General features: G+C 61.0%; 3 protein-coding genes across 4 annotated transcripts; all 3 read left to right on the forward strand.

Moving 5' to 3' along the window:
• The first annotated feature begins 3,448 nt into the window (after positions 1 to 3,448).
• On the forward strand, positions 3,449 to 9,496 carry MAPK11 (mitogen-activated protein kinase 11). The gene is made up of 12 exons (XM_075552596.1): positions 3,449 to 3,564; positions 5,606 to 5,735; positions 5,957 to 6,015; positions 6,117 to 6,228; positions 6,323 to 6,352; positions 6,435 to 6,482; positions 6,588 to 6,702; positions 7,065 to 7,136; positions 7,251 to 7,330; positions 7,936 to 8,014; positions 8,096 to 8,269; positions 8,485 to 9,496. The coding sequence occupies exons 1-12, from the start codon at positions 3,449 to 3,451 to the stop codon at positions 8,562 to 8,564; spliced, it is 1,095 nt and encodes a 364-aa protein (XP_075408711.1). The 3' UTR covers positions 8,565 to 9,496.
• Positions 9,497 to 10,519: 1,023 nt separating this feature from the next.
• MAPK12 (mitogen-activated protein kinase 12) lies at positions 10,520 to 17,095 on the forward strand. Its single transcript, XM_075553446.1, has 12 exons — positions 10,520 to 10,762; positions 10,921 to 11,050; positions 12,717 to 12,775; positions 13,626 to 13,737; positions 13,946 to 13,975; positions 14,176 to 14,223; positions 14,686 to 14,800; positions 14,904 to 14,975; positions 15,078 to 15,157; positions 15,238 to 15,316; positions 15,406 to 15,579; positions 16,560 to 17,095. The coding sequence occupies exons 1-12, from the start codon at positions 10,638 to 10,640 to the stop codon at positions 16,634 to 16,636; spliced, it is 1,101 nt and encodes a 366-aa protein (XP_075409561.1). The 5' UTR covers positions 10,520 to 10,637; the 3' UTR covers positions 16,637 to 17,095.
• Positions 17,096 to 21,741: 4,646 nt separating this feature from the next.
• HDAC10 (histone deacetylase 10) lies at positions 21,742 to 26,757 on the forward strand. Of its 2 annotated transcripts, XM_075553450.1 has the most exons (19): positions 21,742 to 22,106; positions 22,191 to 22,325; positions 22,503 to 22,599; positions 22,705 to 22,802; positions 22,881 to 22,985; positions 23,066 to 23,134; positions 23,264 to 23,390; positions 23,591 to 23,656; positions 23,817 to 23,876; positions 23,950 to 24,039; positions 24,254 to 24,360; positions 24,499 to 24,566; positions 24,659 to 24,935; positions 25,054 to 25,138; positions 25,352 to 25,443; positions 25,552 to 25,608; positions 25,849 to 25,927; positions 26,115 to 26,294; positions 26,378 to 26,757. In XM_075553450.1, exons 1-19 carry the CDS (start codon positions 22,048 to 22,050, stop codon positions 26,618 to 26,620), a joined length of 2,094 nt encoding a protein of 697 aa, XP_075409565.1. In that variant the 5' UTR covers positions 21,742 to 22,047; the 3' UTR covers positions 26,621 to 26,757. The 2 variants fall into 2 exon arrangements, with proteins under 2 accessions (XP_075409565.1, XP_075409566.1); XM_075553451.1 differs by lacking the exon at positions 22,191 to 22,325 and having other exon boundaries at positions 26,378 to 26,686.
• Positions 26,758 to 26,778: the final 21 nt, after the last annotated feature.

A 26,778-nucleotide genomic window follows, 5' to 3' on the forward strand; every position in this document is an offset into this window, starting at 1 on the left:
AGCTTCAGGTATGACTCAATCCAAGTACTCAGACAACTCTAGACTCTTAAGGAACACTGGTGGGGGGCAGCCCCGGTCTGTGCCTCCCATGGGCCTGTTACTGGCTAGTGGAAGGGAGGTTTCTTGAAAGTTAGGCCAGGGGTGGGGAGCCTTATCTACCAAGGGCTATTTGGATATTTAACCATCCTTTTTGTGGGCCATACTGTCAAAGTAAAGCATTTAATGAACTTCTCCTGTCCTACGGGAGGAGCACTGGTGGTGGAGTGTTTCCTGAAGGGCTGCTAACTGCAAGGTCAGCAGTTCAAAACCACCAGCCACTCCAAAGGAGACAGACAGGACTTTCTACTCCCTTAAACAGTTGTCTCAAAGCTCGAAGGGGCAGTTTTGTAGGGTCTTACAGGGTCACTGTAATTTGGAATCGACCTGATAGCAGTAGGTTTTTGTTAAGTTTTTATGTGAGCACTGGAACTGCTTCTATTTGGGGAGGTGGCTGAGCTTAACTGGTGTTGGGCCTTACACAGCCCAAGGGCTCAACGTTCCCCCCCACCCCCACCCCAATGGGTATGACCCTCTCCTGAAGGAGGCACCCTTTCAAATCCCATAGAACCTGTGTGAGTGCTTCCCCCAACTCCCTAGACCAGGTGGTCAGGAAATCCAAATAGGGCCCATTCTTTTGCCTGGCAGTGCAGACCATGGGGTGCTGGCAAGGGGACAGACCAGGGGTACCCAATCTGGGGTACTGAGCTGCAGATGGAGGGGGGCTGGGAACCAGGGGGTCTTGCTTCTAGACTGCACCTCTGCAGCCACTTTTACCTGCTCCCCACTCACTCTGCAGCCAGTAAGAAGGAGAGGTGGAACAAGTGGCTGAGGAGAAGCCACCTTCCCCTCCAGGCTTGGAGGTCCAACAGTGCCACACCTGGGGGGCTGGGCCCCAACCTCCCCTCGCAGGACAGTCAAGCCTGGGACCTGGGGCTGTGCCTTCATAGGGCTGAGCAGGGCCAGGAGCTGGGAGGAAGGAAAGGTGGGGTGGAACCTGCCTGCTGGGGTAGGAAATCATTCACATTCACCACTGTGCATGATTTTGAATGCAGTGCCCAGTGGGCCCAGCTGTGTGAAAGAAGGGGTGGAGGGAGGCGGGTCTGGGAAGAGGGGCAGGGCTCCCTGCTGAGGAGGGAGGCTCTTGGCTGCAGCGTGGGGGGTCATTCTCCTGCCTGGGTCATCTGCCCACCCCTTCTCTGAGCAGAGGCCTCGCCACCCCCAGCACTCACCCCTCCACCCACTCCCCTGGTTTCCCTGGTGAGGCTCCCCAAGGGACTCCCGGTCCTGGGTGTGCCTTGCCACCCCACCCGCAGGGCCCTGGCTGTCCCTCCTTCCGGTGGGCGGGTTTTCATACACCTCCATCTCCAACCCGCTTCCCCTCAGTGCTTGCTATCAACCCCGCCCCAGTGCCTCACGGGGCACACCCTGAGGGGCCAGGATTCTGGGGGAACAACGGGGCAGGCTAGGCGGAAGGCCCTCGGCCCCGGGAAGGGAAGGGGGAAAAGGAGACGCCCAGTCCCGGTCGCCATGGGAACGCAACAAAAGCGGCTCCCCTCCCCCAGAGGAGGCCGCCTTTGGTTCCCACACCCCGGAGGCCTCTGCTCCCTCCCGCCTCTCCTTCAGCTGCAGCTCCATTTACCTCGCACAAAACCTTTGCCCGCCCTGGCCTGCCAGGCCGTGAAAGGGCCCCAATGGCAGGGGGCCTTCAGGGGGGCCCCCGCGGCTCTGGCCAGGGAGAGGGGAGCTTCGCCCTACACACGCCGGCGCCAGGCCTTGAGCCGAAACCACTCCGCAGTGGGGAGCAAGGCTGGGCGCGGCTCAGGGCTGCAGCCACCAGGCTGAACGGGCCACTGTGGCCTGTGCCCAGCCCTTGGCGCCTGCCCTGGGCCCCGATTAGGGGTGTGCTCTTCACCGTGTGAGCAGGTTTCAACGCGGTTGCCTTGCACTTGTTTAAAATGAATGCGATGTCACGCAGAAACCTGGATTTTAGCTTCTTTGGGAAAAGTAGAAGGCTGGACAGTTAGGGCCTGAATTCTCATCCACAGCATCCCCTCCCTCCCCACTGGCGCCCGGGGTGGGGATGGGGATCAGGAGCCCTCTGAACAACCAGCTTCTCCAAACCCACAGCACCTGTGAAGCGGCCACCCACCGACCTCTCCCTTCCTGCTCACCTGCAGGAATGGGAGCGGTGGGGGAAGGCCTGCTCTCTCCGAAAAAAGTCACGGGGGATGGGGAGGGAGGCGTAGGACTCGGACGCCCACCTGGAAGGGCTTTAGGAACTCTCTGGGAGACACCGCCCCCCCCACCCCCGCTGCTGTCCCTGGTGCTGACAGCGCTGGTTCCCAGCCCCAGCAGTGAGGATGGCCTTGTGCAGGCCACCAGCTGCCAGACGCAGCTCGCCAGGGACCCCCAGACCGCCTAAGGCTGGCACTTTCTCCACCGGGCTGGCGGAGAACCAGACGCCATCTGCCACCAGCCCAGCGCTTTTGGCTGATTTTTTTATTAAACAACATGTCCAGTTTTTATGAATAGTGCCTTCTTGATAGGGCGTCCTGGAGGTGCAGTAGTTAAGCATCCCTCTCAGGCTGACCAGCGGAACAAAGAGGTGGCCGCTGGTTGCCCTACAGACCAGCCCTGGACACCCTGGGGCAGCCCTACTCTGCCCGTGAGGTCCTTGGGAGGGAAGGGGTCTCCAGGCACACAACCACCTTTCTTGAGAAGCCATACCAAAATTGCCCCGCCCTTTCCCGGGTGTGGGCAGCTCGTGCGTGTGCGTGTGCGTGTGCGTGTGCTGTGTCTGAGCCCACCCTCACCTCTTCAAGGAGGGGTGGTGGTGGTGGTGACCAGTGAGGTTGGGTTAGGTCCACAAAGCGAACCCAGGCACCATGCAGGATCCAGGCGTGCAGCAGGGGGTGGGGTGGCTTCTTGGACCTCAGGGGGCTGCGAAGGTGTGTGGCCCCAAGAGCTTGGGTTGAAGACCCGAGTGAACTGGGGGCGGTGGGGTGGCGACCTAAGCAGGATAGGGCAGGGGGCGGGGGCGCAGGACCCCAGCAGAAGGGGGCGCACGGAGACTGAGCAAAATGGGGCGCGGACATCCCAGCTAGGCAGCGGAGCGACAGGCGGTGGTGGCAACAGCCTGGATCGGGCAGTGCCGGGGCCGCAGACTAGACGCGGAGACATTAGGGGCCGCGCTAGAACCCCGGGAGGGGGGGGCCGGAGGGGGCAGCACGTCCCTCCCTGGCCCCGCCCCGGGCTGCGCGGCCGCTGGGGTAGAGGAGCCGGGTTTCCGCCCCGCCGCCTGGGAGACGCAGGCCGCCGTGCTGGTCTCCGGGAACCCCCGCCCCCAGCCCGGGCACCCAGCCCGCGGGCTCCACTTCCCGCCGCCCTCCGCCTGCGCCCCGCTCCGGCCATGTCGGGCCCCCGCGCCGGCTTCTACCGGCAGGAGCTGAACAAGACGGCGTGGGAGGTGCCGCAGAGACTGCAGGGGCTGCGCCCCGTGGGCTCCGGCGCTTACGGCTCGGTCTGGTAGGGGCGAGGCTGGGGGCGGGGTGGGGGCGGGGCGGAGGCAGGCACGGGGTGTGTGTGTGTGTGTGTGTGTGTGTGTGCAGGAAACTGTCCTAACATACACGAGTCAGCTGCTGCGGGAAGGTGGGGTCCCAGCCCCCAAAGGCCCGAGCTCCTACCTGGAGTCCCCCGCGTGTGGCCAGGCCCCCTATCCTGCGGTGGGTGCTTTTGTTTGACAAGGGAGAAGGGCGGACCTCGCCCTTTCCCGAGGACCCTTTCCCCAGGACCCAAGCAGGAGTCTGCACCCCCTCACTCTGTCCCAACCACGGGACTTGGCGACCCCCACGCAGCTGGACCCTGGAGTGTCTGGCCCGGACCTCTGGCAGATGGTTGAGTGGGGGTGGGGGGTGCGGGTTCCCGGGGTCCGCACCCGGGTAGTGGGGTGAATAAGACTGAGACTGAGGCAGTGATGTGTGAGGCTGACAGAAAGGCTGATGCTCAGGGGGTGGACATGGAGAGGTGTTCCCAGTCCCCAGCAGGTTCTTACCGGTGTAGGCCAGGTGGCGCCCCGCCATAGGCAGGGGGATAGCGTTTCCGGCGCCCCAGACCGTTAAGAAGAACACTCCCCGCCCCCCCCCCCACGTCTCCCTGGTCCTTGCACGCTGTTGGGAGTTCCTGTCTTCAAGGGCAGGGGGAGGGTCGGGGACAATGCCCCCTGAGTGCCTCAGAGACCTGCAGAGCCCGCTGGACTCACCTGCCCGAGAACTGTCTGTCCATCCTGAGGTTGGGGAGGAGGTGGGTCGCCGCTGCACCTGGAGCGTTTGCCTGGAAGCCTGTCCTCGGCAGGCCCAGTCCTGGTGCCGCGCGAGCAGCTGGGGATGGGAACTCCTGTCAACTCCACTGCGCAGACGCACTCGGGTAATGAGGGGCCACTCCTCTCACCCTCCCAGGTGACTGGACATTAGCAGGGTGGGCTGTGGACTTGGGAGGCGCCCATGTCCCAGGCTCCTGGACAGCGCTCCTGCACTACTCCCACAGAGACCTCCTGAGCACCTGGGTTTCAAGAGGTGTCTCCCCAGCAGTCGTCCCAAGGGAGGCGCCACTCACTCTTCCTCTGGAGAGGGCAATCCAGGAGGAGCGAAGGGTACCACGGGGCGGTACATGCCCCTCCCCCCAGCCACGTAGCATCCAGTAGGTGGCCAAGGACAGAGAGGAGGGCGAGTGACCCTGCCCCATTTGTGTCTGAGGATAGGGTCTGGGACTGCTGTCTCCAGTGGCCTCAGCTGGGAGAGGGGCTGATGCCTGTCGTTAAGGGCGTAGGCTGGGCAAAGGGTAATGTCCTGTGTGCCAGGCCACCCCTTTTTGCCGAGCATCTTATCCTGCCCAATAAACGCGCCTGGCCACTATTTATTCCGTCACTTTTAAATATTCCCAGGGCCAGTGCCCCGAGGAGGGGTTGCGGGTCCAGGGAGCTGGGGGGGGGCACCTAGGCAGGCCCTCAAGGAGTCCTAGTGGCGCCGTGGGTTAGGCTTTGGGCTGCTAACCTTGGATTGACTTCAAACCCACCAGGCGCTTTGTAGGAGAAAGATAAGGCTGCCCGGTCCTGTAAAGATTGAGACTCAGAAACCCACCCTGTTCAGGGCCGCCATGGGTCAAACTCAGCTCCGTGGCCGTGGGGTCTGTATTGGGAGGGAGAGGGGGGAATGTCACTCCCACGCCAGCTGGCCCGGCTCTTCCTAGGCCCAGTCGTCCGGCATCTGTGCAGGCTGGTAGAGGGGTGAAGGGTGAGGGGTTCTCCCGAGGTGGGGGAGGGCTGGCTGGGCGCAAGGCAGAGAGAGTTGGGGCCAGGGAGGCTGTCTGGAGTTCTGCCCTCGCCGCCTGAAACGGCTGGACACTTGCCCTCGGCAGACGGGCAGAGGCCCTACCCATGGGCTCACATCTGAGCCAGGCGCCGGGGTGGCTGGAGGGGGTGGTCAGCCGTCCCCTCTCGGACCCTGCGCGCCACCCTGGGGAGGCGGATCCGCCACACCGTCCGGCGCTGCCTCACTCGCCCGCCTTCCAGCTCGGCCTACGACGCGCGGCTGCGCCAGAAGGTGGCGGTGAAGAAGCTGTCCCGCCCCTTCCAGTCGCTGATCCACGCGCGGAGGACGTACCGCGAGCTGCGGCTGCTCAAGCACCTGAAGCACGAGAACGTGAGCCGGGGGCGGGCCAGCGAGGCGGGCGGGCCAATGGAGGCGTGGAGCGCCTTGTGGCGGGGCTTCCCAGGACGGACCAATAGGTGCGGGGAGCGCCGGGAGGGCGGAGCCATTGGGGATGGGGAGCTGGAGCTGGAGGCCCGGGAGGCGGGTCAGAGGGAGGGAACGCCCCGGGGCGGGACCCAAATCGAAGAGGCTGAACCTCTTCCCACACCCAGGTCATCGGACTTCTGGACGTTTTTACTCCGGCCACGTCCATTGAGGACTTCAGCGAAGTGTGAGTACTGGTGGCAGTGGCCCACTGGGGAGAGTGTCCTCAGAGGCGGGCAGCGGCCCCTTTCTCCTGACCCTTGCTTGACCCCTGGCCCCTGACCCCAGATACCTGGTGACCACTTTGATGGGTGCAGACCTGAACAACATAGTCAAGTGCCAGGCGCTGAGCGACGAGCACGTGCAGTTCCTGGTTTACCAGCTGCTTCGCGGGCTGAAGGTTCCCTCCTGGGGGACGTGGGGGTGCACAGGCCAGAGGGTGGGGGGTGGGGAGCAGAAGTGAGTCTCACTGTGCTTTCCCCTCCCACCCCTAGTACATCCACTCGGCAGGCATCATCCACCGGGTAGGTGAGCGGGGAGCCCTGGGTCCTGGTTGGGGTCTTCTGGGATCTCACTAGCACTACACTCATGGCCTCACCCCTACAGGATCTGAAGCCCAGCAACGTGGCCGTGAATGAAGACTGCGAGCTCAGGGTCAGGTGTGGGGGTGGGGAGGCAGGCGAGCTCAGTGGCAGGGCGGAGGAGGTGGGGTCGGGGGTTCAGCCAGTGGAGGCTGGAGACGTTTCATGGTCATCTCAGATCCTGGACTTTGGGCTGGCCCGCCAGGCAGAGGAAGAGATGACCGGCTATGTGGCCACGCGCTGGTACCGGGCCCCAGAGATCATGCTTAACTGGATGCACTATAACCAGACAGGTGCCTGACAGAGGGGGCTGGGCGGCAAGTTGGAATCAGCATGAGACACATGCCTTTAAAGGGCTGGGGGGCTGGGGGAGCAAAGAGGCGGTATTGGGGCCAGCATCAGGCACACACCTTCAAGGGATTAGGGTGGGGGAGCCACACACCTTAAGGGGGACCTGAGTAAAGTGGCTCTGGAGTGACCCTGGCCCCTGCAGCCAGAGCTGACCCCTCCCCCTGTTGAGTTGAGGCTCAAGGGGGAAGAAGGGGTCCACCTGCCTTGGGCCCTGGAGTTGCCAGAAGTCCACTGGGCTGGTGTGGTCTGGCATGCCCTGAGGAGGGACTTGGGGGAGCCAGCTGATGGAGACCAACCCCCACAGTGGACATCTGGTCAGTGGGCTGTATCATGGCAGAGCTGCTGCAGGGGAAGGCTCTGTTTCCTGGGAATGACTGTATCCTTTGCCTAGCGGGTGGAGGGTCCCCTCCTGAGTGCTTGCTTGTGGGGCTGGGGGTATGGATGGAGGTGGGTCTCCTGGCCTGGGCAGTGGTGTTCCTGAGCGAGCCAGATATCGACCAGCTGAAGCGCATCATGGAGGTGGTGGGCACGCCTAGCCCTGAGGTGCTGGCTAAGATTTCCTCAGAGCACGTGAGTCAGACCCCTCTGCTGGCTGAACCCCAGGGTACCTGGGAAGGGCCTTGGTGTGTGTGTGGGGGGGGGGGCGGGTGACAGGACGCCATGGGGCAGCACAGGCCACAGAAGGATCGAGCATAGGGGGTGGGGAAGACAGTCCTACACAAGGTGGACCAAAACAAACAACAAACACACAACTTTTGTGTCGAAGTGGACTCATAGGGACCCAGAAGGACAGAGCAGAACTGCTCTGTGAGTTTCTGAGACTAGGTCTCTTTACAAGAGTCGAAAGCTCCGTCTTTTTCCCAGGAAATGGCTGGTGATTTTGAGCCACTGACTTTGCAGTGACCAGCCCAACATGTAACCACTGTGCACCAGAGCTCTGCACAAGAGACAGTGGGGACAAAACCCCAGCTCCGAACCCTACTCATGGGCACTGAGGAGCCAGGACCTGAGGACTTCGGGCACACAGTACCCCCAGAACTTTAGATGAGGAGGTCTGCTGTTGGTGCCCTATGGGAACCACTGATTGTGTGTGGGGAGGTTGCTTCACAGCTCCACTGTGCTCCTCCCTGCCTAGGTTGGAGTCTCCCCCTCAGACCTGCCTTTGTGCCCCCCAGGCCCGGACATACATCCAGTCTCTGCCACCCTTGCCCCAGAAGGACCTCCGGAGTGTCTTCCCAGGAGTCAATCCGCTGGGTGAGCAGAGGGGTGGGGCGGGGGATGGGCTCAGCTGGAGGCAGAGCTGATGATGCCTGCCGGGGCCCCACCCCTCTGCAGCTGTGGACCTCCTGGGAAGAATGCTGGTGCTGGACAGCGACCAGCGGGTTAGTGCAGCCGAGGCCCTGGCCCATGCCTACTTCAGCCAGTACCATGACCCTGACGATGAGCCCGTGGCCGAGCCCTACGATGAAAGCGTGGAAGCCAAGGAGCGCACCGTGGAGGAGTGGAAGGGTGGGTGCTGGGCAGGTTCTCCTCCCTGGGTAGGACAGCAAAGATGGCTGAGGCTATACAGGGGAGTTGGGGGTGGCACAGCACAGACTCTGGCCATCAGCACAGGGCTGAAGCCATTCTCAGAGGGCACGGGGCCCAGACCTTATAGGTGGGGTGGACAGGGTGGGCCCAGGCAGCACAGATCACCCAGTCCCCATCAAACCTGCTTCCCCCAGAGCTCACCTATCAGGAGGTCCTGAGCTTCAAGCCCCCAGAGCCGTTACAGCCACCAGGCAGCCTGGACATCGAGCAGTGAGCTGCCTGCCACACTCCAGCTGGCCCCTGCTGCTGGGTACACCGGCTCCCCCACAGGGGTGCCTCTCAGAGTCCCCAGGACCTGGCAGCTCTGACTTTGGCTGGAACCTGGGCCTGCATGCCACACCCTGAGGGAACCTGGACACTTGGGGGTACAGGGAATGGTGTGAACATGCAACACATGCATGCAGTGTCCCTGCTTGCTGGCTGTCCCTGAAGACCACACAAAGGAAGGAAGTTCCTACCTGTCTCCTTCTCTCCTCCTTGTCCAGGGGGCTGTCCCTGGCGGAGGGGTGGGCAGGGGTCCCTGACACTCAGAGAAGCGTCTCGGTGGTCAAAATTGCTCAGCCTGGAACTGGGGACTGAGAGCTGGAACTGGCAGGGTCCTGCTGGTACCTACTAGGGTCTGTGCAGTATGAGGGGTGGGTCCGGCAGGGCGGTCCAGTGAAGGGTCTGGATAACTGCCCATCACCCTGGAGAGTTCATCATCCTGGTGCCACAAAAGGCTGGCATTTCGCTGTTTTCCAAGTGGGGCTCTGGCTGCTGAAGGATACCCGTGTGTTTCCACGTAGCCTAGGGTGCTACGGCAAGTTTTTGAGGCCAGAGTGCCCAGAACCAGCTGGGGTGGGGGTGGGAGGCACATCAGCCTGCAGGTAGACATGGACACTCTGGAAATGCTCCCTTATCCCCCATCCAGTGGCCCTGAATCCCAAGGCTTAGATATCAGGGTCTGTGGTTATCCCGCCCGCCCTCCCTCCCTCCCTCCCTTCCTCCCCGTTGGAGCTCATCTGGAGCCCTGGGACTGGATTCGGCTGGAGGCTATGGTCACTGTTGTGCCTCCCTGGCTCAGGGCCTCTTTGTGCGTGGGGAGTGGGCTGGTGGTGGCATCCAGTCTCACAGGGCCCCAGTATGGCCTAGATGTAAAGTACTTGCTACAGGGTGCTCAATAAAGAGGTTCCCTCTTGATCAACTGGTGTCTGAGGCTCCCCAAGGGGGTTGGGAGAGTACCCTGTGGCCGTCTAGCTAATGACAGTGCCTCTTCTGATGTGCTTGGCCTGGGAAAGGGGCCCCCTTTCAACCAGTCACTGCAGCTCACATGTGGGGACCTGTCAGGGGTCCCCAGGAATACAACCTGATTCTCAACCTCAGCCCCTGGCCACAAAGTTGGGCTAAGGCCAGTCAGGGGGTGGAATGGCCACAGAATGGGAACTTTGCCCATCTCACCTCTGTCAGGGACAGAGGTGGCCTTCACTCAGCCTGTATTTCTGCACCCAGCAGGGCCTCAGGCGGCCCGCTGGCTGCCAGCTTAGGACGCTGGTCACCAAGTGTAAAGCCACTTGGCATGTCCAGATGGTACTGAGCTGCTGATTCATGGTAGGCGGGCGGGGCATCCAGGGCCTGGTAGGGGGCATATAAGATCCTGTTACCATCACTCCCCCAAGGCTGCTCCTGGGGGGTGTCCCACACTTTCTGCAGGCCCAGGGTCCATGGGGAAAGGGGTGAGAGGGGTCTGTGCCTTAGGGTGCCTACGTTGAGCAAAGGCTGGGAGCAAGCTTCCAAAAGCTGTGGGGAGTGGGAACCAGGATGTCTCTGTGGCCTGCAGAGAGTCCTCAAGTTGAGGAGAGGTGTGGGAGGACCCCGGAGCCATCCTCTGGGAAACCTGGGGACAGTGGCCACAGGAGTGGGTGTTGGAGATGCAGGTGAGAAGCCTGGGGAGCCCTTTCCTGAGAGCAAGACACATTGGATAGTGGGTAGCGCCAGACTGCGAGTGGGGTATGGAGTCAGGGGGCAGTGAGGGGCTCGGGCCTGCCCTCTCTGTGGGGCAGTAAGGAGGAGACTGGCCCCCGAGGGCAGGCTGGAGTGTCTGGCCAGCAGCCTCCCCCCTCCCCCCCCATCCGCTGCCTAGCGTCCAGCCCGTCTAGGGTTTCCGGAGTGCCCCCAGGGTGTCACGTGCGCCGGGCCCAGAGCTGGGTTGGCCGGCGGGCGGGGCGGGACCGCGGAACCCCGGAGTCCCGCCGGCCCACGCCTAGCAGCCGTGACCCGCCCGCGGGCTCTCCGCTGCGGGCTCCACGCCATGGGTTCCCCGCCGCCCGCCCGCAAGGGTTTCTACCGCCAGGAGGTGACCAAGACGGCTTGGGAAGTGCGCTCAGTGTACCGGGACCTGCAGCCCGTGGGCTCGGGCGCCTACGGCGCCGTGTGGTTAGTGCTCTGCGGGGCACGGGAAGAGGACTTGGGGCGTGGACAGGGGCGGGGAGTGGGCGCCGCGGGACAGGGGAAGTGGGTGGCATGGGACGGAGACGGGGGTGGGGGGGCCCAGGATGCCTGGCTGGTCCTGAGCGGCCCGCTCCGCCCCTCAGCTCAGCCGTGGACAGCCGCACGGGCGCCAGGGTCGCCATCAAGAAGCTGTATCGGCCCTTCCAATCGGAGCTCTACGCCAAGCGCGCCTACCGCGAGCTGCGCCTCCTCAAACACATGCAGCACGAGAACGTGAGCGCGCGGGGTGGAGGGGGTGGGGGCATCGAGTGTGGGGCGAAGGCGTGCGGGGCAGGGGCAGCTTCCCAGTCTGGCCATCCAGCCTCTGTCCAGCCCGGCCTGCTGAGAACTCCGCTCCTGGCCTTTGGCCCCAGGCCCAGATTGGCCAGCCCCTGGGGCTCAGTCTCCAGCCCTGAGCCTGGAACAGGAAGGGGACTGCAGATGGGAAGAGCCACCTTCCCAGGAAGGTGCTTTTCCGACACCCCCCTCCCCACTGAGCCTGGTCTATCTCTTGAGCTAATCGTTTTTGGGCTCCCCCCTCGGTAGAGTTGGCTCCTGGGGCCAACTTGGTGGGTGAAGGGTGTTAAGGGCACACAAAGGACTGTTCTTCCTGGCCATCTGAGGGGAGCTGGGACCAGCCTGGGAAAGAAAGTCCTGTCCCAGGACCCCACCGGGGCTGACCAGTGGCCAAAGCTCTTCTCTGCCAGGGCACATTCCCTCCAAGGATCGAGGATCGACTCAGCCCCTTTCTGCCTGGGCCACTTGGTGCTACTGACTGATACTCTGGCAACCCCTCCTTGTCCCTTGGCTCCTAGCTGCTGCCCACAGTCTTCTCTCAGACACCCCTCCTTGACCAGCCCTGGCTCCCAGCTCCCTCCATTCCCTCTGCCCCCACCCCAGCCTTCCCTTCAGCCAGCTCTGCTCCTCTCCCTGCTGCCCCTTCCTCACCTGGGGGGACCTTTGGTCCTGTGACCTGCTTCCCACCCTTCTTGGGCGTCAGCCCTGCCTGGCCAAGGACAGCGCCTGCTCCTGGCCAGCTACCATGCCACCCAGCCCTTCTGTAGCACCTTTAAGATGCAGTGGAAAATGGGTGCTGGCCCTCTTAAGTTCCCCTCCCCTTTAACCCGGAGCCACCTCCTGCCACAATCAACAGAGGCACAGAAGTTCTCTGCCCACTCTGAAAGCCCCCACCCCTGGGGCTTTGTCCCCTACCCTCTTCCTTGGGATACTGTCCACTGTTGTCCCCAAGCCTCAGCACTTGGGGCCTCCCTCTGCCCCCAGACCCTCTCTGGTGGCCCTTCTCTCAGGGCTCTGCCTCCCCCCTCTCCCCAGGCCCCCTCAGCAGCCTGGTTCTGCTTGACCTCCCCCTCCTCCCAAGCCCCAGGCCCCAAGGACTCACCAGTCCAGCTCTGAGCCTAGTGACTGAAGCAATCGCTCTGTTGTCCACCACCCTCCTATCCCCACCTTTCACACTACCTCTGGCATATTCTCCCCTGGCCTTCCAGCCCAGTCCTGACTCCCTCTGCATGGGTCCAGCCAGTTTTTGGCCTCTGCCGCTTGATGTCCACTCTCTCTGCCTGGCTGCCCACTCCTGCCCTGCTGGCTTCCCACTGCTCATGTGGCTGTCGCTCAGTATCCTGAGCTCAGGCAGTAGAGCCCTCCCTGATGGGCCTTGGACTGCTCTCAGCAAACCCATGCTGGGAACACCTGCTGGGTCCCATGCTCCCCCAGGGGTCTCCAGGCTGGAGCCCTGCAAGCAGCTGAGCCAACCAGACATGGAGCCGCCTCTCCCCACAAGGATCCTGGCTGCCTGTCACCATCCCAAAATAGCCCATGTGGGGGGCCTGGGTGCCAGGGCCTTCAGGGTGCCCAGCCCAAGCCCACAACCCTCGGCCCCCAGGTGATCGGACTCCTGGATGTGTTCACTCCCGACGAGACTCTGGACGAGTTCACAGACTTGTGAGTGGCCGGCGGGCTAGGCTCAGGGTGGCCCCGGACGCAGTCTTTGGGTCCTACAGGCCTGATGGGTGGAGCTGCACAATGCCCACCTCCTGCTCCGCAACCTTCTCCTCCAGCCCCCGTCCCACGTGCCTGGGGACCACAGTTGCTGGCAGAGTTTGGTTGAGGCAAATTGGGGCTCCTGGCCCCAGGCGTGCCCTCCCCAGTACCTTAGGTAGGAGCTTGGTTCCAAAGTCTGTGAGCAGGCAGGGCCCATGCCCAGGACCCTGGCACCAGTGTGTGGCCTGTAACTGGAACTGCTGACCTTTGCTGGAGGACTGGTTGATGACAGGGGGGCACACCGTCTTTAGCCCCCCCCCCCGATGAAGCCAGCCCTAAAGTCTCACCACCAACACCCCCACCCCACACCCCCAAGGCTTACTCCACTTCGGCCACATGCCAGCTGCCTGGCCAGGGAAGGCTGGAGGGGCAGCGGGCTCCTCACTGCATGGCCTTATAGAGGTCAAGGACACCCAGGGCCTGTGTGTCGTCTTGGAAGAGTGCCCAAATGCCTCTCCGTGTGTCTCTCTCCACCCAGCCAGCCTGTCCCCATACCCAAATGTCCTGTGTGTCCCTATCCCACCTGACACCCCTCTCCCAGGTCCCCTCCCCAAGCCTGACCTTGGCCTTTCCCACCTGTGCCCTCTTGGCACCTCAGCCTGCCTTTGGCCCACCCCTCCTGAAAATGTGGTTAGAATCCTGACAGACAATCTGGGCAGGGAGGGGTGTAGGCTTGTGAGTCAGTGAGGGTGTAGGGGGGCAGGGTGCTGGAAAGGCCACTGCTAAGAGGCCCTGGTCCTGCCATCCACAGTTACCTGGTGATGCCCTTCATGGGGACAGACCTGGGCAAACTCATGAAACATGAAAAGTTGAGCGAGGACCGCATCCAGTTCCTGGTCTACCAGATGCTCAAGGGGCTCAAGGTGAGCCTGGGGTGGCAGGTGGGGCTGGTGGAGTGGAATCAGGGACACCCACTTCCTGATGGGGCAGATGTTCAAGGCTTTAGGGGGACCTGGTGGCCTTGGGGAGAATAGTGGGTGGGCTGTGCATCAGTGTGGGACAAGATGTTTTTTTTTTGGGCGGGGGCAGCTGCTGACTGCTGTAGCCCTGACCCTTCTGTTATTCCCACAGTACATCCATGCGGCTGGTGTCATCCACAGGGTGAGTGTAGGGAGAGTGTGTATGGGGAGCCCTGTCCTGAGCTTCCCTTCCCACATGCATGACCTCCGGAAGGCCTGCAGAAGACTGGGGCTTCTTGTCCTGCCTAGAGATGGGTCCTAGGCCTTCAGTGGCTTTGCCCATGCCACCCATGTCTACTCCACCCAGCCAGGCCACTGTGGTCACTTTTCTTGTACCTGCAGGACCTGAAGCCAGGCAACCTGGCAGTGAATGAGGACTGTGAGCTAAAGGTAAGGTGGAGTGGGACGAGGTGGAGAGGTGGGGAGGCTGCAGGGATAGGGGACAGGGTCCCTGGTACAGGGCCTCCCTAGGGCAGCAGTGGAGCAGTAGATGGGTCCTGGAGGGGCAGCAGGGCCAGCATCGGGAAGGGAGGTACTGGGGGTGATGCCAGGTCGCCTCATGGGGCTTCTTAAGTGCAGGGCTGGGACGCAGCCCAGTTCTCCATGGCCAGCCTGGGTAGAACCAGGGAGGCGTGGGAAAAGTTCTAGACCCCATAGAGATGACCACAGGGGATGGAGAGTGGCCAGGGCTCTTTCAGGACCTGGAGGTGGGGCAGAAGACCCCAGTATGGAGACTTCATGCGCAGTGCCACCTGGGATAACCACCATCAGCCAGGCAGAACCCCAAGCCTGTCACCCCACCCCTATTCTGGGATTCTTGGGGATCCCCCATTTCCCAGATTCCTCCTGCAGATCCTGGACTTTGGCCTGGCCAGGCAAGCGGACAGCGAAATGACAGGATACGTGGTGACACGGTGGTACCGGGCACCGGAAGTCATCCTGAATTGGATGCACTACACGCAGACAGGTGAGGGGCAGGGTCCTGGGAGGGGCTGCTAGTGGGATGGTGGTGGTGAGGGGGTATCTCTTAGTGTCCTTAGGAGGTCTGACAAAGGTGGGCTCTGTTTCAGTGGATATCTGGTCAGTGGGCTGCATTATGGCCGAGATGATCACTGGGAAGACGCTGTTTAAGGGCAACGACCGTATCCTCCACTGGGGGCCATGGAGGGTCTGGGAGCCACTGTGGCAAAAAGCGTGGGGAGCCCATCCTGTGGCCTTGTGCTGTGCTCCTGACCTTGAGGCAGATTTGGACCAGCTGAAGGAAATCATGAAGGTCACAGGGACGCCCCCAGCCGAGTTTGTGCAGAGACTGCAGAGCGCAGATGTGAGTGGAGGCCGCGCCTGGGGCCAGGGCCAGGGAGGGGGAGCCGGCCACAAGTACACCCCTCCCTCCTCTTCCCCCAGGCCAAGAACTACATGAAAGGCCTTCCGGAATTGGAGAAGAAGGATTTTGCCTCAGTCCTGACCAATGCCAGCCCCCTGGGTAGGATGGCTAGCGTGTTCAGCGAGGGGTGGGGGGCGGCAGGGCTGGGGGAGCACGGGCCGCATGGCCTGAGCCCCTCCCCCCACCAGCCGTGAGCCTGCTGGAGAAGATGCTGGTGCTGGATGCTGAGCAGCGGGTGACAGCGGCAGCAGCGCTGGCACACCCCTACTTCGAGGCCCTGCATGACACGGAGGACGAGACGGCCGTGCAGAAGTACGATGACTCCTTCGACGATGTGGACCGCACGCTGGACGAGTGGAAGCGTGAGCGGGCGGGGCGCGGGCGGGCAGCCTGGCCCAGGCCTCCTGGGGAGGTGACCTCTGGCTGGGAGCTCACACAAAGGCCTGGCCTTGGGCCCAGCAGGATGAGTTCCCGGACTCTGAGCCCAGGGAGGCTGGGATGCTTGATCGGCCCCTCCCCCTCTTCCTCCCAGCTCAGGACTCTCCCACTTGAATCACCCCACGCCTGCACATGACTCCTAACCCTCAGTGGGTTTCCTGCCCAGGGTTATATTGAAACCACTGACCACAGGATCGGGTGGCTTGGCCTCCACAGAGAAGTCTGTGGCTGAGCCCTGGTCCGGAGCACAAACCTCATTACACCCCTCTGCCCCCCACTTCTGTTTCCTGGGAGAAATAGTGTCTCCTGGTGCCTGTCTGCATAGGTCCGGGTGAGGGTTAGGTAAGGCTGCCCACGCAGCCACCCATGGGTGACCAAGGCAAAGCCACTGGTGTGAGGCCATGCTCCCAAACAGGCATTGCCCTGGCCCGGTGAGTGGGTCAACTGAGGGGAGCCTAACAGCTCCCATTGAGTCAGCTGGTGTGGGGCACAGAGTTCAGGAAACCAAGGTGAGGGCTGTGGGTGGTCCATGGAATGAGTCTGGGCTACAGCTTCCTGGTGCCTATCCTGGCATTCAGATGGGCCCTGCCAAGACATGGCTGTCTTCCTACATTCTCTGAGCCAGCTGCCCTGCAGCCAGGGCCTGTGGTGGCCCAGCAGGCCTGGGCTATAGAGCAGCCAGACAATGCCACAGTTCTCCCTCCAGCCAGGACCACTAGCCCTGACTTTCAGCGTGTTGCATGTTCCAAGGTGCTCGGCTCAGGTGCTCGGCTCACATCCTGGTGGTGGGTCTCTTCACAGCAGGGGCGGGCACATGCCATCCTGCTGGGCTGGTGTAGCCCAGGTGACAGCTGCTCCCAATGGGGTCTCTCCTCTCCTGACTGGCCCCCACCTCTCTCCCTAGGTGTCACCTATAAAGAGGTGCTCAGCTTCAGGCCTCCCCAGCAGTTGGGGAAGGTTTCCAAGGAGACGGCTCTATGAAGACCTCTGGGCCTGGGGGTCCAAGTGGGCATGCCATGGGACCCTGGCCAGGAGCTTCAAACTGTAGGTTCCCACCTGGGTGGGGACCCTGGTGACAGCCTTGGCTTCTGGTGGGCTTCTGCCCCAGGGCGTCTGCTTGAAGGGGTTCAGAGAAGACCCCTTACTCCATGAATCCTTTCTCCCTGAGCTGACTCTGCCCTTGGCCAGCCACCTCAGTGCCCTCTGAGGACTGCAGAGAGGGGACTTCCTGAAGGACCCCTCTTGGCCTAGGCCCCGCCTTCCCAGGCTGGGTTGAGGCTTGGGTGAGCCCTGCAGGCTTTGTCCTGAACGCCCATGGCCAGGCCCTTGTTGCCAATATGGAGGAACAGAGGGAAGGCCCATGCAGGCTCTGACTCAGACATCAGCTTTCCAGGGGTCTCCTGCCCCCCAGCCCACAAGTCTGGCAGGAAATAAACTCTTTTGTAATTCACTCTCCAGCCTTGTTTCTGAGTGGTGGTGGCAGGCGGGAGGGTGACTTTGGGGACTCATGCACTACCAGGCTGCAGGTGGGATGTTATCGTCCCCCGTGCCCCCACCGTCCCCCAGTCAGCCCCCGACAAATGGTGCCTGCTCCCAGCCCTGGGCCAGTGAGCCTGAGCTGAGCCTTGAACTCCTATAGTTGGCCTTTACCCTCCGGTGGGAGTACATCTTAGGTCATATGCACGCAAGCGTGTGCGTGCACACCACCCCGTCTCAGTCACCCAAGCCCCTCATCATGACCCCCTGTTGCCCTCTGCTGGCCACACGGGGTCGTCCAGGCCCAGCTTGACGTGAGCCCTCACGTGGATCACACCGGCCACCCTCAATCTTCCACCTGTTCAGACAGGTGTGTCCTCAAAGGGATGACAGTTCCCTGGTACCGAATCCAAACTTAGTAACGGTGCCCCTCCTTTCCTGGCTGCACAGACATGTTTTGAGGCGGCAGAGCTCTTCAGGACCTCCCAGACCCGTCAGAGCGCGACCAGGTGACCCAGTATGGCCAGTCAGAGCACACCATTCCTCTCCAGCCATGATTGGCTTGGGAGCAGACATCTGACTCAAGTGGCCCAGTCAGAGTCTCTCGAGTCAGGGGCGGGCGGGCTCTGGGCCTGTGGGACCCTATTAGATCCCCTGCAAGGACAAGTGTCTTCCTGTACCCCTCCCACCTTGGGGTCACCCTTGCAGCCACAGCTGAGGGGGAATAGCACTAGTGGGCACAAGGGCTACCCAGAAGTCACCCCACCAGGGAGGCCAGAATAGTCCCACCCCAAGACTCAGGGCCCTGCCCCAGAGGTACTCTTAGACCCCTCCCCCCAAGTAAACCTCAAAGTGGACCCTCACAACAGGCAGCATTGCGGATAAACGGAAAAAAGAAGCTGTCACGGATTTCCTCTTGCTTGGATTCACCGTCAGTGCTCAGAGATCAACTGATGCATCCCACGGGTGCATCCGCACAAGGCCTCTTGGAAGTGTGGAAGAGCAAGGGCGCCACCTGGAGGACTCAGTGGCCCCGACCAAGTCATGGTATTTTCTGTCATCTCATATCTGCATGTGGAAGTCGGACAATGAATAAGCAAAATTGAAGAATGGAAGCATTTTTGAAGGATAGTGCTGGTGAAGAATATTGAAAAATACCATGGACTGCGAGAAACACCATCACATCGGTCTCGGAGGAAGTACAGTCAGAAGACTCCTTGTAAGCCAGAATGTTGATAAAAACAGATTAAGAAGGAGGCTGGACATTGTGAGTGAAAGTTATGTGGGGTGGGGACCCAAAGTCCATCTGTAGGTAATTGGACATCCCTTTATGGAAGGGTCTTGGGAGGAGAGGAGCCAGTCAGGGTGCAGTGTAGCAAAGATGAGGCATACAACTTTCCTCTAGTTCCTAAATGCTTCCTCCCCACCCACTATCATGATCCCAGTTCTACCTTACAAATCTGGCTAGACCAGAGGATGTACACTAGTACAGATAGGAACTGGAAACACAGGGAATGCAGGGCGGATGATCTCTTCAGAACCAGTGGTGAGAGTGGTGATACCAGGAGGGTGGAGGGCAGGTAGGGTAGAAAGGGGGAACCCGATTACAAGGATTTACATGTAACCTCCTCCCTGGGGGATGGACAACAGAAAAGTGGGTGAAGGGAGACGTCGAACAGAGTAGGATATGACAAATAATAACTTATAAATTACCAAGGGTTGATGAGGGAGCGGGGAGCGGGAAGGGAGAGGGAGAAATGAGGAGCTGATGCCAGGGGCTGACATGGAGAGCAAATGGTTTTTGAGAATGATGAGGGTAATGAATGTACAATGTGCTTTTTACAACTGGTGCATGTATGGATTGTTAGGAGTTGTATGAGCCCCCAATAAAATGATTTTTTTTTTAAGAGACTGGATTCTACCACCCCTTTTCAAGTTCAGGTGATTTTGAGGAATTTCCCCAAGGCAACATGCCTGGGCTCAGTCACACCCCACATCCAGTTAACACTAACTCATGCCATCTTCCCATCTCAGTTCCAAATGTCTTTCCCACCCAGTGATAATGTGCTTTACAGACTCCCCTGATAGAAACTGTTTCAGCCCCTCCCTTTTCTCTGTCGCCTTCACTCATCTGACCAGTTCAGACTGGTCACAGGAGCAGAAGCAGACCAGACACCGGTGACTCTCCAGTTGAACCCAAGAGCAAACAACACTGGGACACAGGAGTGGAACCTGAGGAACCAGCTTCCAGGTGGATGCACCACATCCCTTAAGTGATGACAATTGACTTCTGATTCCATTTTTGAATGCCTGTCACATGCACACCCACTTACCCTAATCCCACCCATGAGAGCCCCATTCCATGGATTCTCCACCTCCATAAATAAACAATGTCCTTCCCGCCTAACTGCCCTTCAAGTACCTCTTTCCCCTTTGTTTAGGAGCCATGATGGTGTAGTCCAGCAGGTCTCCCACTTTCCTCACTCGGAGACCCAGTAAGACAGCTCCTCATGTGGTGGTGACCCCCAACCATAAAATGATTTTCGTTGCTACTTCATAACTGTGATTTTGCTACTGTGATGAATCGCCATGTAAATACCTGATATGTAGGATGTATTTTCATTGTTACAAATTGATCATAATTGAAGCACAGTGATTAATCACAAAACAATATGTAAATATATCTTGTGAAATATTTATTTCTAATGACAAATTATGAAATTTTTTTCTTGAAGCGTGGTGTAGCATGGGTAACAGTATTTATACTGGGTACTTGTATGTGGGTGGATCTGCAGGTGGGCGGACCCACCAGGAGATGGATAGAGGAGCGTGTATCATTTCCTAAGATCATCAGAAATGTTTTCTGATGTGTCAGGGGAAGCCAGCCCCTAACACATCATTAGGAGTCCGGTAGGCGCAATAGTACAAGCGATAATAAGTAAAGATCATAGTAAAGTTATAGAGAGCATGAGAGATAGAAGAGAAATATTGAAATAAATGGAGTCAGACACAATTCATGGTGACATGCTCACCTCAGCCCCACTTGGTGGTCCACGTGGAGGGAGAGAGAGACCTTTAATGCTAGCCCAGGCTTTTATGTTCTCTGGGGACATGCAAGCCCCCTAATTACAGGTGAGGACACATGTCACAGGAAGGGGTTGTGCTATATGTAATACAGTAATGAGAGGGGGTGGCCTAGGGAAATACATGCAATAGGAAGAGGAGGGATTGGGGGTATACATGTGACAAGATGGGCTGATCCTAGATTTAGGATGGCAGCCTAACCTTGTTCATCTTTGGATGGGTTTGACCTCTCTGGTGTCTCCTACAAGGAAACAGACAACTACTCTCCTTATCAGAAGGGAGTGGACCCTACTTGTGGGATAAACAGTGGTGACTGTTTGCTCTAGATGGCTGATAGCACTTAGGGAGAATAACCCCTGACCTACTTCTGATGACCTCCAAGTGTATGGTCATTCACAAGCAGCTGTTTGGTATATATTTGGGGGAGACAGCTTGGGAGAAATCCTTCTGTATTCCACACTGATGGTCTTAGGCGACCCTTGTAAAAGGGTCATTCAACCCCTACAGGGGTCGGGACCCACAGGTTGAGAACCGCTGGTGTAGTAGGTTCTGTGTTGGGCTGCTGACTGCAAGGTCAGCAATTCGAAACCACCAACCGCTCTGTGGGAGAATGAAGGGGGCTTCAGAGACCCCCCAGGGGCAGTTCTTCCCTGTCCTATAGGGTCACTATGAATCAGCATTGACTCCTTGGCAGTGGATTTTTCTCTTGCTTGGCTTGAGATGGTGGTCTGCATTGCCACATCTCCCCTTCTTTAACCAATCTTTGGCTAGCTTGGTAAGCACGGCTCCCTGCTAGCCTTAACTGAGCAAGAGAGAGAAGCACCATGCAAGAGGAGACTTCACCTCACCAACTTTGGACGGGTTCTAGGGAGGGACCAGTCCCCAGCAGAGGACATCATGCTCAGTAGCGGGACAGTGATCAAGTCTTGCAGGGGCTGCAGCCATAGGCTCAAACAACAGTTGTGAGGATGGCGCAGGACTAGGAGGACACAGTCACTGTGAGCCGAACCTTCTAAAAGGCACCTGACAAAATCCACGTCCACAAACGACTCCCAGGGCCCCGCCTCCATAGCCTACCCCGTGTGCCCTCTGCCTGCTCCCAGGCCCCTGCCTCACTGGCCTTCCAGATGTCCTGCCTACTCTCAGGACCTGCGGCTCAGTCACTCCTCCGTGGATTCATCCCTCATGCTGTCACCGCTCTTCTCCACAGACAGAACCCCGTGTAGCGCGCCCCCCCCCCCTCACTACCGTGGCCTGGTCAGGGTGGACTCAGCCAAGTGTGGGGCGGAGGGTGCATGGTGGGCACGGCAGCGGCAGAGCCTCGGCCCTGAGTACATAGGGTAGTGAATGAGGTCCACGGGATGTCTGGCACTGTCCCCAGCACGCTTACTGCCCGACCAGCACCCCGAGGCCCGGAGAGGGTGACCCCGCCCGACCCCGGGCGAGGGAAGGAGGTGGAGCCACCGCTGGAGCCCGGAGTGGGAGGGGCGGGGCGTGCGGGGCGGGGCCGAGGGAAGGGACAGGCAGTCCGGAGGCGGGGCTACCGGGGCGAGGCGGTCCAGGGTCGGATTGAGGGGCCCCAAAGGTGAAAGCCGGAAGCCCGGTCTCGGGAGACACCTGGGCAGGTGGTACCGCCTTTCTGCGCTGGTTTGGGGGCCTGGGATCTCGGCCCGCGACCCGTGTGGCCGCCGTCCGGGCTCTGTCACTGCAGGGGGTCTAGCGTTGCACTTTCCCCAGTACTGCGAGCTGGAGCGCATGATGTGGTCACCTTGAGGGGCGGGGGGCGTTTGGTTCTGTTCCACCCAGGGTGACCCGACGTGCACAGCCCGGCCATGGGGACCGCGCTCGTGTATCACGAAGACATGGCGGTTGCCCGGCTCCTCTGGGACAAGTGAGTGGGACCTGACCGGGGCGGGAGGGGGCAGGAGGGAGCGCTGAATGCTGAGTCCCGCCCCTACCTCCACGGCCCCCCAAGCCCGGAGTGCGAGATTGAGCGGCCGGAGCGGTTGACCGTGGCTCTGGAGCGCCTGCAGCAGCGCGGCCTGGAGCAGAGGTGCCTCCGACTGGTGGCGCGCGAGGCCTCGGAGGCCGAGCTGGGCCTGGTGCACAGGTCAGACTGCGCGCGCCACGTGCATCCCACCGGAGAGTCGCTGATGCGTCTGAGGCCGTCCCTGTGGCTGCCCCACAGGAACAGGGGGAAGGGCGGGACAGTGGGGGGTGTGACCTAGAGCACCTGGAGTCCCCCTCCCCCTCCCAGGACCCTGACACGTCTTCCATCCGTTGGCAGCCCAGAGTATGTGGCTGTGGTGCGGGGGACCCAGACCATGGACACAGCGGGGCTCCAGGCGCTATCTGGAATGTATGACGCAGTCTACTTCCACCCGGTGTGTGCCCCTCCCGCCCCCTTCCCAGGCCCCTATGCAGCGCCCTGCACAGCACTGGCTTGGCACGAGGGTGAGCAGGGGCTCAGCTGACACCCCCTCCCACAGAGCACCTTTCACTGTGCCCGGTTGGCTGTGGGCGCTGCGCTGCAGTTGGTGGACTCCGTGCTGACAGGGGCCACACGTAATGGACTCGCTCTTGTGAGGTAAGGGCTACCCCTGCTCCCCACCTGGTTGCCCACCTGTAAGGACCAGGGTGTGACCCAAGTGTCCCTTAACCTCAGGCCTCCTGGCCACCACAGCCAGCGGGCAGCAGCCAACGGCTTCTGCGTGTTCAACAATGTGGCAATCGCAGCGGAGCACGCCAGGCAAAGACATGGGCTGCACAGGTGTGCACAGGTGGGGGGTGGTGTCAGGGAGGAAAGTGACCTGGCTGAGGAGGCCTGAGGTGACCCCACCATGTCCCCAGGATCCTCATCGTCGACTGGGATGTCCACCACGGCCAGGGCATCCAGTACACCTTTGAGGGAGACCCTAGGTGAGCTGGAGGCCAGGCACAGCCTGGCCTGGGAAATCCAGGGGATACGCCCATGTTTTCAGGGTCTGCTGGCATCTGGAGTCTGGACCACCCAGGCTCTGGTCTCTGACCCCAGCCAGCTGTCCACAGTGTCCTCTACTTCTCCTGGCATCGCTACGAGGATGGCCGCTTCTGGCCCAATCTGAGAGAGGGAGATGCAGACGAGGTTGGCCGGGGCTGTGGGCGGGGCTTCACTGTCAACCTGCCCTGGAACCAGGTACAGCCTCACCTCCAGGACCCCAGCCCAGGACCAAACCCAAATCCTGTCCCTTACTGGAGGCCCCCAGCCTAGGGCCAGACCCTTTTCCCACCCCAGCTCCCATTGTTCCCCTTGCTCTGGGCCTCTGAGGGCAGTGGGACTGGTTGAGGATGGTGTGGTTTGGTGGGCAGTTGTTGGTGATGACCCCATGACCGCAGGTGGGGATGGGAAATGCTGACTACATGGCGGCCTTCCTGCATATCCTGCTCCCCTTGGCCTTCGAGGTGACTGGGGGTTGGTGGGTTCCTGGGGGTTTGAAGCCCTGGCATCAGCGTGTGCTGACTGGGGTGGGTGTGGGTATGGGAGTGTCTCTGGAGGGGACAGACCACTCCCCACTGTGGCTCCAGCCTCTCTCCTGTTTCCTCGGACTTGGCCCTACCCAAGTTTGACCCCGAGTTGGTGCTGGTCTCTGCCGGGTTTGACTCTGCCATTGGGGACCCTGAGGTGAGAGCCTGGCTGTGGGGAGCCCTGGGCACTTCTGGGCCCAGCACTTCATGTCTGTTCCCTCACCTTGCAGGGGCAGATGCGGGCCACGCCAGAGTGCTTTGCCCACCTCATGCAGCTGTTGCTGCTGCTGGCCGGTGGCCGGGTCTGTGCTGTGCTGGAGGTGACCTTGACTGGGCTGGGGATGGCCTGGGTAGGAGGCAGGGGGCATTACAAAGTCCAGGATCCAGGCCAGTGGGGGGGGGGGTCGTTCACTGAATAGCATCCTGCTGGGATGGGAACTGCAGAGCATTTTGGTGGTGGTGGTGGGGCAGTTCTCAGCAGCGCCCCTTACCAGGTACACCGCCCACCCAGCCATGCCCCCTCTCTCCTCCCAGGGTGGCTACCACCTCGAGTCCCTCGCAGAGTCAGTGTGCATGACTGTGCAGGCGCTGCTGGGCGACCCTCCCCCACCTCTGTCGGGGACCATGGTACCCTGTTGGAGGTCCGAGGGGCTGGAGTGTGTCAGGGGCAGCGGCGGGGGTGGGGGGGAGGAGAGGGCAGGGAAATGTGGAGGCCAGGGGTGGCCAGAGCAACAAGGAGTCTGAGAGAGGGGTACCAGGCTTGGTGGTGTCCCCTGCAGTGCCCAGGAATCCATTAAGCGTGTCCAGGCAGCCCAGGCCCCTTACTGGACCAGCTTCCAGCATCAGGGTCAGTGTGGTTAGGGCATGGGCGGAGGGGATTGGAGCCTCCTCCCCTCCAACCTCATGGGGCTAAGCAGAGGCTCTCTGAACCACACACAGACACTGGCCCAGGGCCAAGACCCAACCCCTGCTCCCCAGAGGGCCAGCCCCCGCCACCGGCCCCCGGGAGCCCCGAGTATGTGGTGGCAGCAGAGGCGGCAGCAGCTGAAGCGGTGGTGGCACTAAGCTCCTTCCTGGACCAGCTGCAACACTGCCCGCCACCGCAGATCCGCACTGCCATTGCCCTGACTGCCACAGATGCTGAGGCCCTGGCCCTGCCAGCTGCGGTTCTCTGTCGCGAGGGAGCCCTCAGGGAGGAGATGGAGGCCTTGGCCAGGTGAGTCTGGGCATGGGGGCAGGCCAGGTTGCTGGCTGTACCTGTATATGATCCCTGTATGGCATGGTGGCGTTGTGTCCCCCATGCCTATGTGTCTTTCCCTGGTTTGTCACCACAGACCCCATGAGGCCCTGGCCCAGGACGAGGCCCTTACAGCACTGGGGAAGATCCTGACCCTGGTGGCTGGGATCCTGAGGGGGCAGGTGGGTGCAGACCACCAGGGTGAGTCAGCCTCCAGCTCTTTGGCAGGCCCTGAAGATGATGCAGTTCTAGCATCTCATGTACAGAGGGGCCACTTGAGCCTCAGGTCTCAAGGTGCCACCAGAAGCAGGAGCAAAGGGCAGGGCAAGCAGTGGATCTGTTTACGTAGTTTGGGGCTTGGTGGACACCTGATGACCCTTTTATTGGCTCCTCAGGTGAGCAGCGGCATTGCAGCCACGCCTGTCCCAGCCATAGCTGCCAGCCTGGATGTGACCCTTCAGCAGGGCCTGCGCTTGGGGGCCCAGAGGTGAGTCTGATGGGGCAGAACTGTGGGTGTGGGGGCAGGGCTGTGGACCATTCTACTTTGGATCCCAGGGGGTTGAGCCCACCTACCTCTCACTGGCTCTTCCTCCAGATTGCTGTGTGTGGCCGTGGGACAGCTGGATCGGCCCCTGGACCTCGCCAATGACGGGTACAACTCCTAGGCCACTCACTGTCCTATTGTGTGGGTGGGCAACCAGGTCCCCAGTCGTGGCAGGGCATTATGAGGTGAAGTGGGACTGATGAAGCTGGGCAGTGGGCTCAGGAACAATGGCAGGCCAGGCCTCTGCTCCTGAGGGATTTTCCACATGTCATGTCCTTGCTACGCCTATCCTGCCTCAGCTCTGGAGGCTGGACGGGGTCTCACCTGTGCCTTCCCCTTCTCTGGAAGGAGAATCCTGTGGCTGAACATTGGGGCCCAGGAGGCAGCAGCCCACTCCATGTTTCAAATCTCCGTGCCGCTGCCAGTGGTGAGTGGTAGCACCCCTGTGCCACACAGGCCTAGGGGTCCGTATGTGTGCCCAACTGCAGCAGCAGGTCCTCCACAGCCCCTGAGGCACTGTCAGTGTGGCTGCTCACACTTTGGGATCATGGCATTGGGAGGTGGGGTGTCTTTTGGGATGAGGGGCTGGTGCCACGTTGCTGTCTCTCCCACAGGAAACTGGGGGGCTCTTGAGCTGTGTCTTGGGTCTGGTGCTGCCCCTGGCCTACAGCTTCCAGCCTGACCTGGTGTTGATGGCTCTGGGACCATCCCATGGCTTGTCAGACGCCCAGGGTGCTTTTCTGGCCTCCATGCTCTGGGGGCCAGCGGGGGGCCGAGTCCTGGCGCTGATGCAGGTCAGTCTGCAGGGCGGGACCGGCTGTGGGGCAGATGCCCAGGGCACACGGTGACCCTCTGCTTCTACCCCTGCCCGCCTCAGGAGTCGAAACCCCAGCTTGCAAGGGCCCTCGCTCGGGCACTGCACGGAGAAGCGTCCCCCAGCCTGGGCTCCTGCCCTCCGAAGGACACGCAGGACCTGAGGCGTCTGAGGGGGCAGCTGTGGCCGCGGTGGAGGATGCTGCTGCCGGGGCCCGGGGAGGCCGCCCCAGGGGACCCAGGGCTGCGGGACCGCTCTCAGACCGCTGGCCTTGGGCGTCTCTCCCCAACGCAGACTTCAGCTTGAAGCCGGCTAGGCGGGGCCAGCCCCAGGCACGCACTGCCCCTCCGGCCGCCCGCCGAGCCCTGCCCTCCATCCTGAGCAGTAAACAAAATTACGAGCCGACTCCGCCTCCTTTGTTGGACCTAGCGCGGGAACGCCACTCCAGCCCGGACGACCTGGGC

This window comes from Tenrec ecaudatus, chromosome 6 (assembly GCF_050624435.1).
Source record: "Tenrec ecaudatus isolate mTenEca1 chromosome 6, mTenEca1.hap1, whole genome shotgun sequence".
Classification (NCBI taxonomy): domain Eukaryota; kingdom Metazoa; phylum Chordata; class Mammalia; order Afrosoricida; family Tenrecidae; genus Tenrec; species Tenrec ecaudatus.

Bases quoted from the DNA above. Each gene is read 5' to 3' on its own strand.
- HDAC10 (XM_075553450.1), top strand. From the start codon at position 22,048: ATGGGGACCGCGCTCGTGTATCACGAAGACATGGCGGTTGCCCGGCTC. The intron at 24,936-25,053 runs GTGAGTCTGGGC...TTGTCACCACAG, and splicing joins GAGATGGAGGCCTTGGCCAG to ACCCCATGAGGCCCTGGCCC. The intron at 25,609-25,848 runs GTACAACTCCTA...CTTCTCTGGAAG, and splicing joins CTGGACCTCGCCAATGACGG to GAGAATCCTGTGGCTGAACA.
- MAPK11 (XM_075552596.1), top strand. From the start codon at position 3,449: ATGTCGGGCCCCCGCGCCGGCTTCTACCGGCAGGAGCTGAACAAGACG. The intron at 6,353-6,434 runs GTAGGTGAGCGG...TCACCCCTACAG, and splicing joins CGGCAGGCATCATCCACCGG to GATCTGAAGCCCAGCAACGT. The intron at 8,270-8,484 runs GTGGGTGCTGGG...TGCTTCCCCCAG, and splicing joins CACCGTGGAGGAGTGGAAGG to AGCTCACCTATCAGGAGGTC.
- MAPK12 (XM_075553446.1), top strand. From the start codon at position 10,638: ATGGGTTCCCCGCCGCCCGCCCGCAAGGGTTTCTACCGCCAGGAGGTG. The intron at 13,738-13,945 runs GTGAGCCTGGGG...TTATTCCCACAG, and splicing joins AGATGCTCAAGGGGCTCAAG to TACATCCATGCGGCTGGTGT. The intron at 14,224-14,685 runs GTAAGGTGGAGT...TTCCTCCTGCAG, and splicing joins ATGAGGACTGTGAGCTAAAG to ATCCTGGACTTTGGCCTGGC.